Source organism: Eucalyptus grandis, chromosome 6 (genome assembly GCF_016545825.1).
Source record: "Eucalyptus grandis isolate ANBG69807.140 chromosome 6, ASM1654582v1, whole genome shotgun sequence".
Lineage (NCBI taxonomy): Eukaryota > Viridiplantae > Streptophyta > Magnoliopsida > Myrtales > Myrtaceae > Eucalyptus > Eucalyptus grandis.
Genome location: NC_052617.1, coordinates 53,877,063 through 53,893,160, shown reverse-complemented (window position 1 = coordinate 53,893,160; position 16,098 = coordinate 53,877,063). Strand labels below are relative to the sequence as shown.

Below are 16,098 nucleotides of genomic sequence, written 5' to 3'. Positions count from 1 at the left end.
ACGGTTTTTGTATTCAATGAAAAACATTTTGAGGCCAATAGTATATAATGCAGAAAAGGAATTATATTTTGAGAATTATGAGTTTACTTTTTCTAGTTCTTCGATAAACGTCTCGAACACGTTTGACGACTATTATCATTGATTGCAATAAAGAATCGGAAACAGCCAGTCGCAATTTAAAACTGAGATATTGCAGGACAACTTTTTAAATGAAGATGAGCATTTTGAACGTGGAAGAGCCAGCGGAAGACAAACTCTTACTGATAATGATGTCGAGGAAACTGTTAAATCCTTTTTGTCGATAAATCTTCAGTTCTTGCTCTCTCTCGGACATACACAAAGCGCTCGAAAGCCTCATCTCACGTCCTCTAAAAAAAAACACTCCTTTCCGTCAGGTGTCTCTTCGCGCTGTTTTGGTCGTGGTCGCCGCAGCATTCCTGCGTCGTTTTGCACTCGCAAACGGTTCTTTCGAGATCGAGGTCGGAGTTTGGGTCGGTGTTGTGCGCGTTAACGATGGTGGTGCCTCTGGGTTCAATTTACAGAGTGGCTGTCTGTGTCGTTCTTGTCGTGATTTGCTATGCGGTCTTCGAGTGTGATGCTCGACTCTTGCCGCAAGATGAAGGTACGCGAGAATGACTAGAACCTTTCTTTAATGGCAGCTAAAAGAAGTTCTCTGTGGCCCTCTGTTTTTGGGATAATTAATTTCCGAACTCTAATCCTGAATCTCTCTCAAGCTCTTTCCTGTTGAGATCTGCAAATTGAACTTTTAAGCAGGGGTGAGCATGGTTACATGATATACCTAGAAATCGGAGAACTGCACTGATGAAAACCTATCCGATTCCAGTATCTAGGGAGAACTGGTTTGGTTTTTGGTTCCAATTTCATAGAAACTGCTAGCTTCAGTTTAGTTCTTGGTTCCCATAGGAACCAAGCCAAACCGAGAACCTAAAGTAAAATACAAAAAATTTCTCCCGAACAGGAAGGCAAAGTGATGTTTATATTTTTATATATTGTAGTTTCTTTTATATAAATAAGGAATGAATATTTTATTTAATTTCTTTTTTTATATGGATTTTCTTAATGAGGAGATTATCATCGATAAATAGAGTTTACAAATTGAAGTGGAATGAATATATGTGATGAGGCTTTCTAATAATTATTTTAGTTTCGTTATAGTAATTTAACCATCATTGGTAAAACTATTATTAAGTGATTAACTATTATTGTTGCTTCTTTTGGTTTCAAGTGGCTAGATTTTGGAATAATTTTTCATGGATGATTGAGGATTAAAGTTCTATAATTTAGGTTTTATGTTACGTGTTTTGAATATTTTATTATTTAGTTTATTGTATATATTCATCTTTTGTGAACTATTGTTAATGGAGATGATAAGCTTTCATTTTTGTTGTTGTGTTTACTTTTGTTTTGCTTAACTAAAAATGAGACAAAAAAAGTGAACCTATTAGACCTTGGAACCGACTTTGAAACCCGTGACAAGATAGGTTACAAGTTCTGAAGAATAATGAATCTATACCGACAGGTAAGTTCCATGTACTATATGGAATCTATAAGGAATTTAGAACTACTTAGCGCTATTTCTAAGTCTCATTTATTTCTCCAGCAATGGACACGAGTAACTAATTTTCAACATCTGGTTTGTGCTTGCAGTTGATACACTAAAAACAATTGCCATGAAAATGCAAAACAAATATTGGAATGTAACCAAAACATCATGCAGTGATGGTATAGGTCTAAACGTGACGACCTTGCCTTTAGGAATGACAAGCACTGTGACTTGCGATTGTTCCTTCGTTAACGGCACAGTTTGCCATGTCACGAGAATGTATGCATGAACCCAACACTTTTTTTTTCCCTCTCTCTCTCGATATCCTTCTTTCATAGGCATCAATTGCAATTTACCTATTTTTCTCCGTTTCTCAGCAAGTTGAAGGGACTTAATTTGACAGGGATTTTTCCTGATGAATTTGGCAACCTTACTTACCTAAGAGAAATGTAAGTTAGACTCAACTACGTGGGATCTTCCCACCTGCTGGGCTATGGTTCTTTATTTCCGTGAGGAAGTCATGGAAATGCATGCTATGAGTTGGGTGAAGACTACTTTTGTTTTGCCTTATCCTATTATTGACAATATTTTCCATAATTCTTGATTGATTTTTCTTAAGCAATTGGTTATCAATTTTCTCAAGCGTGTATCTGTTTGAGAAATGTAGCAATCATGGAAATTTAAATCAACTTATTTGTTTGAAGTTTAGTAAACTATTGCTTCAGAATTGCAAAGGTTCTAAATTGAGTATTCTTTGCAAGCAGAGACTTCACTCGTAATTACATTAGTGGATCTCTCCCCACGACTCTTACTCAGATACCACTTACCATTTTGTAAGTTAATCTTATCATACATTAGATATCATTATAACACTTTAATTATGAGTTTTTAAAGAAGCATAATTTTATTTTCGATTTGGTACTTTAGATCAGCACTTGGAAATCGCATAAGTAGTATTCCCAAGGAAATTGGCAACATAAGCATGCTGAAGGAGCTGTAAGACTTGCCAAAAATTATATACCTTTGTATTGAGAATTTGTTAGACCTTAAGGTGATAATCTTATGCCTATGCCAGTATCCTAGAGGACAACTTGCTTGAAGACACTCTTGAGCCAAACATTGGCAACTTGAGCCGCTTAAGGAAACTGTAAGTAAATTGAGTATATTAGTTAGCACACTTTTGCCTTTTGCCTAGATAACGCATTTCAGAAGTCCTCTCTTCATTTTTGGGAGCTCTATTGATTGCAAGATTATCAAATGAATAATCTGACTCTAGTCTTTCTACTTAAATTGGAACACAATTTATTTTATGGTATGTACATTTGTACATTGATACTTGATTCTTTAGCTTTCCTAATTCTTAGATTCTTTTTCTTTTGTATAGCCGGGTGTCTGCTAATAATTTCGTGGGCACAATACCTGAATCCTTTGGCAATTTGAAGAACTTAGAAACTTTGTAAGTGGCTTCATAATACTTTTTATTTCTCAACATGCTGAATTTCTTTTGAGGGATTTTGATTTATAGACCACTTGCAGTTGTATAGATGGAAGCACATTATCAGGAAAGATACCTGATTTTATTGGGAATTGGACCAAAATTACAAGATTGTGCGTATCCCAATCCTTCTCAATTAGGGCAAAAAATATTTATTTACATGATTTGTGAGATACTCAAAAGTTGTTCTTATATACAACATTAATTTTTTTAGGGATATACAAGGCACATCTATGGAGGGACCTATTCCTTCAAGTATATCTTTGTTGAAAAACTTGATGGAGTTGTGAGCATTTGATCTTGTGCAATTGTTCTCTATCTCTTATGATCTTGTAAGCTTGTGTTTTATCATGAAAAGGTAGAATGGATGTTAATGTTATATGATGGAGTGGTTTTTATATGTGTCCAGGAGAATATCTGATTTGAAAGGTCCGAGCTCGAATTTTCCTAATTTGAAGGGCATGGACATGATGAAGACTTTGTGAGCTCAATATAATGAATATTTGATTTGTTTATTTTGTCTCTTTTTATTATAGCTGATCACCATTAGCTATCGTTTTTCACATCTTAGGATTTTGAGAAATTGCTTGCTTATTGGCTCAATTCCAGATTACATTGGGTATTGGACAAGTTTAAAAACATTGTAAGTTGCTATAACGAGGTGGATATTTCATTTGATCCCAATACGTTCATGTGCTATATCTTCTTTCCTTCACATAGTCCAGTGGGCCAATTATTAAGCACCGATAGATTTCAGACTTGTCATAGCAAATTTTTGCATTTTTCAAGAACAGATTAGTTTCATAAATAAGAAAGGCGTCGAATTGAAACATCAAATGACATGAACTTTTGCAAGTTTTCTCGAGAAAACTATCTAATTTGTCTCCCTCTTTTCATCCTTGGGTAGAGACCTGAGCATCAATAGATTGACTGGTCAAGTTCCCGACACAATGGAGGCTGCTCTGGATTACATGTAATTACAGATTTTCTTGACTTTCCTTCCTCATTAGTATCTTATACACCTCATATAGTCAGACTCCGAACAATTCTTTGGACAAGTGTTGCACAACTTTTATTTGTGAATGTAGGTTCCTAACAAACAACTGCCTTACTGGAGCAGTGCCCAGTTGGGTAACAAGCAGCAAGCATTATCTGTTAGTCTCCTATGAAAACATGCTGTTCTTTGTTCTTGGTTTTCCATATGATCGTCATAGATTGCAGGATTCAACTCATATTCTTAGTATGAGACTCGTGGGTTAACATCTGATATATCACTCTTCGATGTTGTACTATTATTATTTACGGGGGTGAGTACATGCAATAACTAGGTCGATGTATTAACTACAGTGACTTATCTTACAACAATTTCAACAGTTCTTCTCTTATCAGTTGTCAGCAATCACAAGTGTGAGTAAAAGCTCGTTCTCTCTTAAGGCAGAAATTTTACAGTTTTGTCTCGTCCCCACATTTCTAGAGTAATTGTCTAACGCATTCTGTCGCTTTCCAGTAATTTGGTTTCCAGTTATTCATCTAAAGGAAACAACTCGTAAGTCTCTTTGACTAAGAGCTATGCCAATTGTTGACAATTGTTCGTGAAAATTATCTTACCGACAATTTTTCTGGTTTATCCCATTAGGCTCTGGTGCATGGAGAAGGATCTTCCCTGCAGCGGGAAAGCCCAATGTGAGTTTGAATTGTTGTTGAGCATAAATTATCGAGCTACTTTTGTCTCATGCCTTATGGAAAATCATCCAACGACACATGCAGACCATTCCTTGTTTATCAATTGTGGAGGAACCAAAATGACTTTTGAGGGGAATCAATATGTAGAGGACACTAGTCCGAACGGTCCATCAATTTTCTCCTCCTCTTCTTTTGGTTCTTCAGAAAAGTGGGCTTACAGCAGCACCGGGCTTTATATGGGAAAATCCGACGCTAGTTACACAGCGAATAACCCATTTTTTATGAATGTGAACGGCTCGGAATTTTACCAAACGGCTCGCCTTTCCCCTGGGTCGATCAGATACTATGGCCTTTGCATGATGAAAGGAAGTTACAAAGTGCGGCTCCATTTTGCTGAAATTCAATATTCTGACGACGAAACATTTAGCAGCCTAGGGAGACGTATATTCGATGTATCGATACAGGTTAGTGAAATGAAGTTTGGCACCAGATCATCATTTTAAGTTCATCTGTTTTGCTGAGTTATCGTCTTTTGTAGAGGCACTTAACTTGGGAAATTGTTATTATGACTTGGTGGGCGACAGGGCTGCCGCACACAACAATCCGACAATGGCACGATCTTTTCTTAATGAAGTTCTTGTGAATTCTTGCAGGGCAATCAAGTGTTGAAGGATTTTAATATTGTAGAGGAAGCGGGGGGTGTTGGGAAGGGCATATACAGAGATTTTGATAACATTTACGTGAATGGCGGTACTTTGGAGATTCATCTATATTGGTCAGGGAAGGGAACCACGGCCATTCCTGATAGAGGTGTCTATGGACCACTTATTTCCGCCATTGCAGTGACATCGAGTAAGTCAATGTTGAATGTACTAATCTCTATCAATTTTTCCTCATGCGGTCATTGAAGTGTTCACGTATAAATCTATTTGTAGACTTTGATGTTGGAAGTGCTGGACTATCAGCTGGAGCAATCACAGGAATCGCAGTGGCTTCAGTGGTTCTCCTCATATTGATATTATTAATCCTTTGGCTAACAGGATTCTTTGGCAACAAATAAGTTAAAAGATCCAAGTGAGATTATCATATCAACATGTCTGCTCAAATGTGAATATGTCACTCTTTGATTCATTGCACAAGTATGATGCCTAATTCAAGATTGTACTCATCTATTTTCTTCAAACTCTTTGTGAAATTCTTATGAGTAAATTGCGACACCACAAAAGTTGGTAATTTTATTTTTAACTAGGTTTGCATGTCTATGAGACCATATAGGTGAATCACTCAGTTTGTTGTCGTAGAACTGTGCTTTTCCTTCAGTTATTTTAATCACAATCTTGATATACACCTTCATTTTTTCCTCCGAATTACATGGACTAAATCTCCAAACTGACCATTTCACTTTAAGGCAAATCAAAGCTGCAAAGACTTCCTTTTCTGGAATCCGCTCGAATCGAGGTCCACCCCACGTGTTACAATGCATTCATCGAAATCATTCAAATCGCACAAGCACAGCCCAAAATGAACTTGTTCAGTCCCACACAAAAAACCGCCAAACATCCGCATCAAACCACAACGCGACTCGGATAACACGAGCTCATGCCAGCCAGTGAGAGCGAGCGAGGTTTTAACCGACATCACGGTAAATGGAGACCCGAAACTCGGATTTTTCTCAATAAAACCAAGCATTTTTTACCGGGTTTAGCAGAGGCCGCCTTCGTTGAGCTTTTGGCGTCGAAAGAATCCATGAATCCGCAAGCTGTCCTTCCTTTCCGAGCTGAGATTTGAATCGACTTCAAGCTTGATAGGAGACGAATTGAACTGTCAAACCCTCAATGTTCGCTTTCATTTACTCTTTTTTTTTCAAAACTTAAAGTATTTAATATTTATATCCGAAATTGATATTTCATAACTTTATTATTTTGTACTTTTAAAAGCAACAATTACTTCAGGCTATTTCTTCTGACGTTAAGTCTCAACTCAACGCTCAGCACGGGCTTGACGCCCAAAGGCAAGTCTCAGAATGCATCATCTTCCAAAGTGAGGACCAAAGGCTATTTATTATTTTTTTTGCTGATTTTTTCCTTTCTTTTCTTTTTTGCATTCTTCTTTTCTTATTGTCGATGGTTGGCCATAGGCGATGGCTAGCCGCCCTCACCTGCCACAAACGAGGCTCGTTGGGTGAGGGCGACCCTCACAAGGGCTCGTCTTTGCCCGGCCGAGCCTTGCCTATGGCGAGCAAGGCCAGTCGGTTGGCCGTTGCCTTTGGCTAGTGGTTGGTCGTCAGCAAAAGGAGAAGAAGAAAGCAAAAAAGAAATGAAAGGAAAAAAAAGAAAAAAAGAAGGAAAATAATAGAAGAATAATAATAATTCAAAAAATAATTGGGTTAATACCCTAAAAACCCCAAAAGTATACCCGTGACAAATTTACCCAAACTAACCATAAAAAAATAAATTGGTATACTTTGTAACAAATTTACCCCAAACTAATTTATATGACCGCCAACAACTCCAAACTGATACATTTGTGACAAATATATCTTTCGTTAAATTGGATTAATACCACAAAAAATCACAAAAATTATATAATTGTGACAAACGGAGAGTAAAATCCCAAATCGGTACACTAGCCAACTATCACATAGCATTCAACTCTATAATTTGACAATAAAATTTAACGGAAACTAACTGAGGGTAAATTTGTTACAAGTATACTAGTTTGGGGTAAATTTGTTAAATATGTACCGGTTTGGGGTTTTTTATGGTAAAAAAATTAGTTTGCGGTAAATTTGTAGTAAAAGTACCAATTTATGGTTTTTCAGGATATTAACCAAAAATAATAAAATATTATTAAAAATTATCCACTTTAGCATCAGTGGTTCTACATGATATTGCTGGGCTAATTCCATAAAAAAGTACGAACTTTAGATGATGTCCCAAATCTGGTCCGAACTTTATTTTGTCTAAAAAAAACACGAACTTTAGGTGTTATCCCAAATCTGGCCCGAACTTTATTTTGTCTAAAAAAAAAAGCACGAACTTTAAGTATTGTCCCAAATCTGGCCCAAAATTTATTTTGTCTAAAAAAAGGCACAAATTTTCACTTATGTCCCAAATCTGGCCATCCGTTAACCCTCATTCGATAATCATTCGACATGGTATTTCCACGTCAGCAATAATATCCAACATAGCAAAACGATGCTGCATTCTAGTGTTTAGAGGAAGTGTTAAATTTAAGTTTGCCTTCCAATGAGGTGAACTTTACAAATGATTCTCATGGGAAAAATAATTCAGCAGCTTCAATTCCAGGGGAAGAAGCACATAGCTAGGGTCATTAGATCAATTAACAGTTGGCAAATTGTTTGCAATGTCAGAAGCTAGGTTGAAAGTAGAAGATTACATTGCCTTAAAGCGAGATATTAAAAGCATGTGCATCTTGTAAGCTTATTTGTAATAGAATTACTTTATTTTGTCTCAAATAAATTTTGGGCTAGATTTGGGACAATACCTAAAGTCCGTGCTTTTTTTTAGACATAATAAAGTTTGGGCCAGATTTGGGACAACCCCTAAAGTTCGTGCTTTTTTTTAGACAAAATAAAGTTTGGGCCGATTTAGAACAACACCTAAAATTCGTGCTTTTTTTGGAATTGGCCCGATATTGCTATTATTCACATCAGTGATTTCCGGCCAAAATTGATTAAATAGACTAAATTAACAAGAAATAAAAATGTTTATGACTAAATTAGCAAAATTAAAAAGTTTAGGACTTTTTAGATAATTAAAACCGCCAAAAATCAAAAGGCAGGCGTTCCCAAACATTAACTTGCGTAGACTTCCTCTTCTGGCATCCGCCGAAATCGTGGCCCCCCATCTATAACAATGCATTTATCGAAATCAATCGAATTGCACAAGCACAACCCAAAATGAACTTGTCCAAACCCACACCAAAAACTGCCGAACATTCACATCAAATCCAGATAGCACGAGCTCATGCCATCGAGATTGAGCGAAGGTTTGACTGACATCACACTAAACGGAGACCCCGAAATTCGGATTTTTCCCAAAAAAACATGAGCATTTTTTACCGCGTTTAGCAGAGGGCGCCTTCATTGACCTTTTGGCGTCGAAAGAATCCATGAATCCGCAGGCTGTCCTTCCTTTTCGAGCTGAGATTGAGCCGAATTCAAGCTTGATACGAGATGGATTCAAGTCGAACCCCGGCGTGATAGTGAACTTAAATTGAAGCGGAAAGCAGCCGACAAGGAGGAGCCTTTTGATCCGTTAGGCTTGTCTCAGTTTCGTTTCAGAGGATGGACTGCTTCCGTGATCAGGTCGGGTCGGGTCGCTTTCGATCCATGGAGTTGGGTTAAATTTGGTTCTCGATCCGCCTAAATCCATAACAGGTGATTGGGTAATGGGCCCTGGCATTGTCGGACGGGTTTTGCACCTCGTATTTCATAGGAGAAAAGTACAAAAAAAGTCATAAACCTATTGCATTGGTACCAATTCAGTTCTAAACTTTTCAATTGGACCAATTCAGTTCTAAACTTTTCAATTGGACCAATTCAGTTCTAAATCTTTTAATATTGGTACCAATTCAGTCCATCCGGCTAATTTTAGCAGACCGGTGCTGACGTGGACGCCAGCCAGTGACCGGACGCTGATGTGGCAATTTTTATGATTTTTTCGAATTTTTTTATTAATTTTCTTCATTTTTTATTTTCTTTTTCCTTTTCTTTTCTGCTTTCTTCTTCGTGGTTGCCGATGAGTCTCCGATGAGGCTTGTCGGCCACTGGGGGAGGGCCGCGAAGCCCTCACCTGCCGTTGGCGAGGGTCGCGGCCCTCGCTTGCCGCTGGCAAGGGTTGCGGCCCTCGCCTGACCTCTGCTAGAGCCGTCGGTGAGGTGGCTTCGCCTGGATCTAGGCGAGGCCAGCCTCACCCGCGGCTGGCGAGGCCATGGCGGCCATCGCTAGGGCGGAGGCGAGGGTCGCGACCTCGCCGGCCTCGCCCGGCCTTGCCGCTGAGTCCTTAGCACCTCCTCCGCTATTGACCCCGTGAGCTTCTCAACCTCGTCACCGCCTCCCTCACCTCCACGAAATCCCAATTCGAGGCCCCGGTCCCCCACCTCCCGCGACTCATGCCGCTCCTCCACCCGATCTTCGCCTTCGAAACCCTAGCCCGCCGCCCAACACCCTCCTCTCCTTCTTTCGAGGCTGGCCTTGCTCGCGGCCCTAGGTGAGGCCGAGCGAGGGTCGCAACCTCGCCTCCGCCCGGCGATGGCTGCCATGGCCTCGCCCAGATCCAGGCGAAGCCGCCTCGCCGGCGGCTCTGGGAGAGGCTGGGCGAGGACCACGACCCTCGCCGGGGGCAAGCGAGGGCTTCGCAGCCCTCGCCCGGTGGTCGGCGAGCCTCCGGTGAGGCTCGGCCGGGCAACCATGAAGAAGAAAGCATAAAAGAAAAGGAAAAAGAAAAGAAAAAATGAAAAAAAAAAATTAATAAAAAATAATAAAAAATTCGAAAAAATCATAAAAATTGCCACGTCAACGTCCAACCACCGGCCGACGTCCACGTCAGCGCCGGCCGGCCAAAATTGGCCGGATGGACTGAATTGGTCAAATTGAAAAATTTAGGACTGAATTGATACCAATGCAATAGGTTTAAGACTTTTTTGGTACTTTTCCCTATTTCATATCGTTGTCAAACGGTAGTATCCAATCCGATTGAATTTTACTATTATTTTTCACTTAATTCAAATATTTGAGTTTCATCCATTTTGCCTTTTCTTAATTCAAATACTTCTACAAAGAACTTGACCGGGGCATCTTAATTTTCGACCTATGAACGTCTCTTGGACTTTCAAAAAGAGGAATACGATTCTCACGTGACAAATACGCACAACTTTGTGCCCCTTTAAATATCGTGCTAGTGCTCCAGGGGACGTGACAAAATCGTCTTTGATATTTAGCATGCCAATATGGGTCAAAAATCCATTTATTAACTCAGTTTTAATGAGCCCAGGTTGAATATGGGTCACTTAACATTTTATTAAAAATAAGTCAAAATGGGTTTGAAACATTAAAATCTAAATTTATATGGATTAATATGGTTTTGCAACACACCTATATTCAAAATGTCAAATTATGCCCACTAAGATACATTTATCTTGAACTCTTTTTGTTATATCAAAAACCTTAAATTATACCCATCGTGACATATTTATCTTAAAATTTTTCTTGTGAAATAAAAAATCCCAAATTTGTACTTATATAACACATTTATCATTTGTCAAGGTTTGGTCAGCTAATTGTTCAGCCAAATATTTGTGCAAAGAACTTGACCAAGGCATCTTGGTTTGCGACCTAGGAACGTCGGGAAAATGTCATGGACTTTGAAAAGGAGGAATACAATTTTCACGTGACAAACACGTAAAACTTTGTGCCCCCGTCAATATCATGTTGGTGCTCCAGGACACATAACAAAATCGTCTTTGGTAGTTAGCGATGGCAATACATGTCAGAAATCCATTTATTAACTCAGTTTCTATGAGCCAGGTTAAGTATGGGTCACTTAAAACTTTAAAAAAATAGGTCAAAATCAGTTTGAAACATTAAAATCTAAGTTTACATGGATCAATACGGGTTTGCACCAAACCCATATTCAAAACTTCAAATTATTCCCATTAGGACTAAACTTCTTTTGTAATATCAAAATCCCCAAGCTATGCCAATTGTGACATTTATCCTGAACATTTTCTTGTGACATAAAAAATCTTAAATTTATACTTATGTGACACATTTATCTTCTATCAAGACTTTATCAAGTGTTTTTTCAGCCAAATACTTGTACGGAGAACCTGACCAAGGCATCTTGGTTTTTGACCTGGAACGTCTGGAAAACATCCTGGACTTTGAAAAAGAGGAATACGATTTTCACATGACAAACACGCAAAACTTTGTCCCCCTGTTAATATCATGCTAGTGCTCTAGGGAATGTGACAACACCGTCTTTTGTATTTAGCGATGGAAATATGGGTCAAAAATCCATTTATTAACTCAGTTTTAATCAGCCAAGGTTGAATATGGATCACTTAAAATTTTTAAAACCAGGTCAAAATGGGTTTGAAACATTAAAATCTATATTATATGGGTCAATATGGGTTTGCACTAAACCCATATTCAAAACTTCAAATTATGCCCACCGGAACACATTTACTTTGAAATTTTTTTGTTATGGAAAAAATTCTAAACTATGCCCATTTGTCCTAACCATTTTCCTGTGACATGAAAGACTTCAAATTTGTACCTATGTGGCACATTTACTCTCCATTTAGGTTCTATCGGGTGATATATCAACCAAGTACTTGTACAAACAACTTGACCAAGGTATCTTGGTTTTCGACCTAGGAACGTTTGGAAAACGTCTTGGACTTTAAAAAAGAGTAATGTGATTCTCACTTGACAAATGCACAAAACTCTGTGCCCCCATTTATACCATGCTAGTGCTCTAAGGGACGCAACAAAACCATCTTTGGTAGTTAGCGATGGCAATATGGGTTAGAAATCCATTTATTAACTCAGTTTTTTGTTTTTTGTTTTTTTTTTGTTAATCATACTCTATTTCTACTCTAATACTCACTCTCAGACTGTTGCCCTGCCTCTTGCAGGGTGTGGGAGTCGAAACCCACTCCTGAAACTTACTCGTCCCCACCCCATCCCCCCTTGAGAATGTAGAGATTTGAACCCCTCACCTCCCCTTTCCATGTTGGAAGGGTGACTACTGGGGCGAATCCCAGTAGTTTATTAACTCAGTTTTAATGAGCCCAAGTTGAATATGGGTAATTTAAAATTAAAAAAAAAAAGGTCAAAATGGGTTTGAAACATTAAAATCTAAGTTATATGGATTGATATGGTTTTTCACTGGACCCATATTCAAAACTTCAAATTATGCCCATTGGAACACATTTTAAACCTTTTTTGTTATATGATAAACCCCAAACTATGCCCATTGTGACATTTATTCTGATTATTTTATTGTGACATAAAAAATCTCAAACTTATATTTACGTGACATATTTACCCTATATCAAGGTTCCGTTAGCCGATTTTTCAGCCAAATACTTATACAGACAACTTGACCAAGGCATCTTTGTTTTTGACCTAGGAACGTTTGGAAAACATCTTGGATAGTCATATGATTCTCATGTGACAAACACGCTAGTGCTCCAAGGATGCAACAAAATAGTCTTTGGTAGTGAACGATGGCAATATGGCTTAGAAATCCATCTATTAACTCAGTTTTAATGAGCTCGGGTTGAATATGGGTCATTTAAAATTTTAAAAAAATAAGTCAATAGGTTTGAGACTTATATAGATCATTATGGGTTTGCATTGGACCCATATTCAAAACTTCAATGGCCCATTTGGAACACATTTATTCAAAAATCCCAAATTATGCCAATTGTGACATTTATTCTGAACATTTTCTTATGACATAAAAAACCTCAAATTTATACTTATGTGACACATTTATTATCTATCAAGGTTTCGTCAAGTGATTTTTCAGCTAAAACAACGTTGTTATTATTTCACTTAAATCACGTAAGTGTCATGTCAACACTACTTGCATTCTAGTGTCCATGTCAACATAGTTTTAAAGGTTTTCATTGACAAAATTTTGATGGAGAATAAATGTGTCACACATATATAAGTTTTAAATTTTTAGCGTTAGAAAAAAGATTAGGATAGTATCATGTATAATTCAGAGTTTTTGGTTGCTTTTCCCTTCTTCTTTTTTTAACTCAAAATGTAAGCGCACCATGACCTTCCTCCATTGCTCTTGGCTCTTCTCTATTCTATGAAGGCAGAATGAGTCCTGCAGCTTCTAGATGGTGCACAACGAGCTCCACCCAAATTTTCCTAACCCCTCGCTTAAGTTGTGATTGTGACGTTTACCAAACAAATCAAATGAAGTAATGCATTTGCTATGGACATTACATGTTTACATATCCTTTAACGGGAAATCACAGAAGAGAGCCGAACTTTGGATCTTTTTTTTTTTGGTCGGACCGAACTTTGGATCTGCCGACCTATATTTGTTAAGAGTACCCTTTTTGACTTTTGTTTGTGTGGTCACATGTTGTAGCCATAGCTAAAGATGGGCATTTGGCGAGCGTAGCTACCAGAAAATATCGTGTTCTTGTTCAAGAACTATGTCACAATGTCACAAGTTTATAACAAAAATTCTCCTAAACAGATATTATATTGTTGGTATGTTCCACACAGTTTCTCATGAGATTGATCTGATGTTTCTTTGATTGTCAATAAAATGCACCAGAAATTTTCCGACAATGCTAACATCGGTCCAATCCTTAATGCATCCAGGCTGCTCCATAAATTTACCGATCTTACTTTTTTCCAATGAAATTACCGACTAAAATTTAAATTATCAGCTCTCGTTTGAGTTACTTGTTTGTTCGAGATTTTTAATTTACCAAATGCTCAAGCCCATGTACCGCGACCATCCTCTGATCTCAGTCTTAGATCACTCTCTCCCCCCAAACTCAAAATCTCTCAGATCTGATGTCGACAAAAGGTCTGCGACCTCAGAGTAGAGATCTTGGACCTCCAAATCAGCGAAGATGGAGGTTCGCGAGCTCCGATTTGAGGTCGAGGAACTCCAATGGCTTCAAATACGAGGACGAGGACCTCCACTTGCTTTGGCTATGGCTTTGAGCTTGGTTTTCCGAAGGTCTTGAAACTCGGGTTTGAAGAGGCCACGGGCTGACGAGGGTAGTCTTGGCGTGCGTATGCTATTTGGGGAAGAAGGCGACACTCAGCAATCGCCACAAGGAGATTAGTTTTAGGAAATTAGCTCTGTAACTTTCATATTTTCGTATTAGAACATTGAAATTCTTTTTACCACTTGAGTAAATCGTGGATTAGAAATTGGCCGTTTCAACTGCGAAAATTTACGGCAGCCGACAACAACGTCGCGTTCGCATTTGAGCGTCCACCTCATGAGGCCTTGCTCGAGCTCCACGTGGCTTGACGGCATCGATTCGGCGGTGGTGACCGCTTGGTTTCTCGAGATGACCTACAACTTTTAAGAGCATCTGTATTGAATGGATTTCTTCCCGTTTTCCAAATTTTTTGTTTTGTTTTAATTTGCCAATTTTTAAAATTTTATTTTTTATATTCTTGTTTGGTCTATGTTTGTTGGTATACAGTACATTTCCTTATTTTCTTTGTTCATGTACGAGTATGTTAAGATATTTTACTGCCAATGAGTGTAGAAATATGTATATTTTTCTAAGGCATGGTGTTTTCTACTAAATTAATCAAATTTTAAAGAAAGGGAGAAAATGAGATATAACTTCTCCATAATCTTACCCTGACCCCATCTATGTAGGTGTTCTTGTTTGTCAACATAATGCTTATACATGTATCTACATTGGTCCTGTACTACATGAAGTCCTAATCCATGAGCCGACCCACACTTCCTCACTAACTCGACCAGTCTGGTCCATGGAATTGACTATTGTTCAAAGACAATAATTTAAGAAGAAAAATTACTAAAAATGGAGCTTGAGTCATGTCGGATATGGATCGCTAAAATTACATTGTGTACAAAATGAGTCAATTTGAATCTAGCTATTTTCAACTTAATTCGACAGATCCATTTAATAGGTTTATTTATAGCTTGTATAAAAAAACTAGAGGGACGTTGGATTAGGGGCATCATGGATTTTCGACTTAGGATTTATGGGAAACGTCTTAGTAGCTTGTATAGAAATCTCATGGGATGCTTCGTCAGCGTTGTCCCAATTTGCGAAATTCAAGAACGTCTAGGAAACGTTACATGATGCTTGTGTGGGCTTTCACCCCCATATAGAAGGCATGACATGAAAAAGATGTCCTCGTACTACAAGATCTGATGACATTTGAAAAGACGTCCCTATCTCGTGACATTTAAAAAGACGTGCCTAGCGGGGGACGTGATTATGTTGTCCCATAAAGCATGTCCCCGCTTATACTATTTGTTGCGGTGCTTTCTATTAATATATATTTTCTCATGTAAAATATAGAAAAGAAAAAAAGGACTGTTTACTTTCATTTGCTTTTTCCTTGAAATTTAATATATTTAATATTAATATCCAATCTCGATATTTCCTAACTTCATTATTTTTTTACCTATGAAAGCAACAATTGCCCCAAGCTACTATTCTAACATTCAGTTTCCACTTGACGTTCAACACAGGCTGGAAGCCCCAAGGCAAGTCTTCCAAAGTGAGGACCGTAGATTGAAAAACCATGTGAATAGATGATCTCCTTTCCCCTTAAAGTAAGTCTAAACCTTCT

At 38.1% G+C, this 16,098-nt stretch overlaps 2 protein-coding genes across 2 annotated transcripts; both read left to right on the top strand.

The window, feature by feature from the left end:
• The first annotated feature begins 225 nt into the window (after positions 1 to 225).
• On the top strand, positions 226 to 3,342 carry LOC104452298 (probable LRR receptor-like serine/threonine-protein kinase At1g53430). The gene is made up of 9 exons (XM_039314449.1): positions 226 to 622; positions 1,669 to 1,843; positions 1,942 to 2,013; positions 2,329 to 2,397; positions 2,492 to 2,560; positions 2,640 to 2,711; positions 2,949 to 3,020; positions 3,109 to 3,172; positions 3,274 to 3,342. The coding sequence occupies exons 1-8, from the start codon at positions 514 to 516 to the stop codon at positions 3,137 to 3,139; spliced, it is 669 nt and encodes a 222-aa protein (XP_039170383.1). The 5' UTR covers positions 226 to 513; the 3' UTR covers positions 3,140 to 3,172; positions 3,274 to 3,342.
• LOC108960657 (probable LRR receptor-like serine/threonine-protein kinase At1g53430) lies at positions 3,314 to 5,925 on the top strand. Its single transcript, XM_039314448.1, has 10 exons — positions 3,314 to 3,540; positions 3,631 to 3,702; positions 3,967 to 4,032; positions 4,148 to 4,213; positions 4,407 to 4,466; positions 4,567 to 4,605; positions 4,696 to 4,742; positions 4,827 to 5,206; positions 5,396 to 5,594; positions 5,678 to 5,925. Exons 1-10 carry the CDS (start codon positions 3,440 to 3,442, stop codon positions 5,800 to 5,802), a joined length of 1,155 nt encoding a protein of 384 aa, XP_039170382.1. The 5' UTR covers positions 3,314 to 3,439; the 3' UTR covers positions 5,803 to 5,925.
• The last annotated feature ends 10,173 nt before the right edge of the window (positions 5,926 to 16,098 follow it).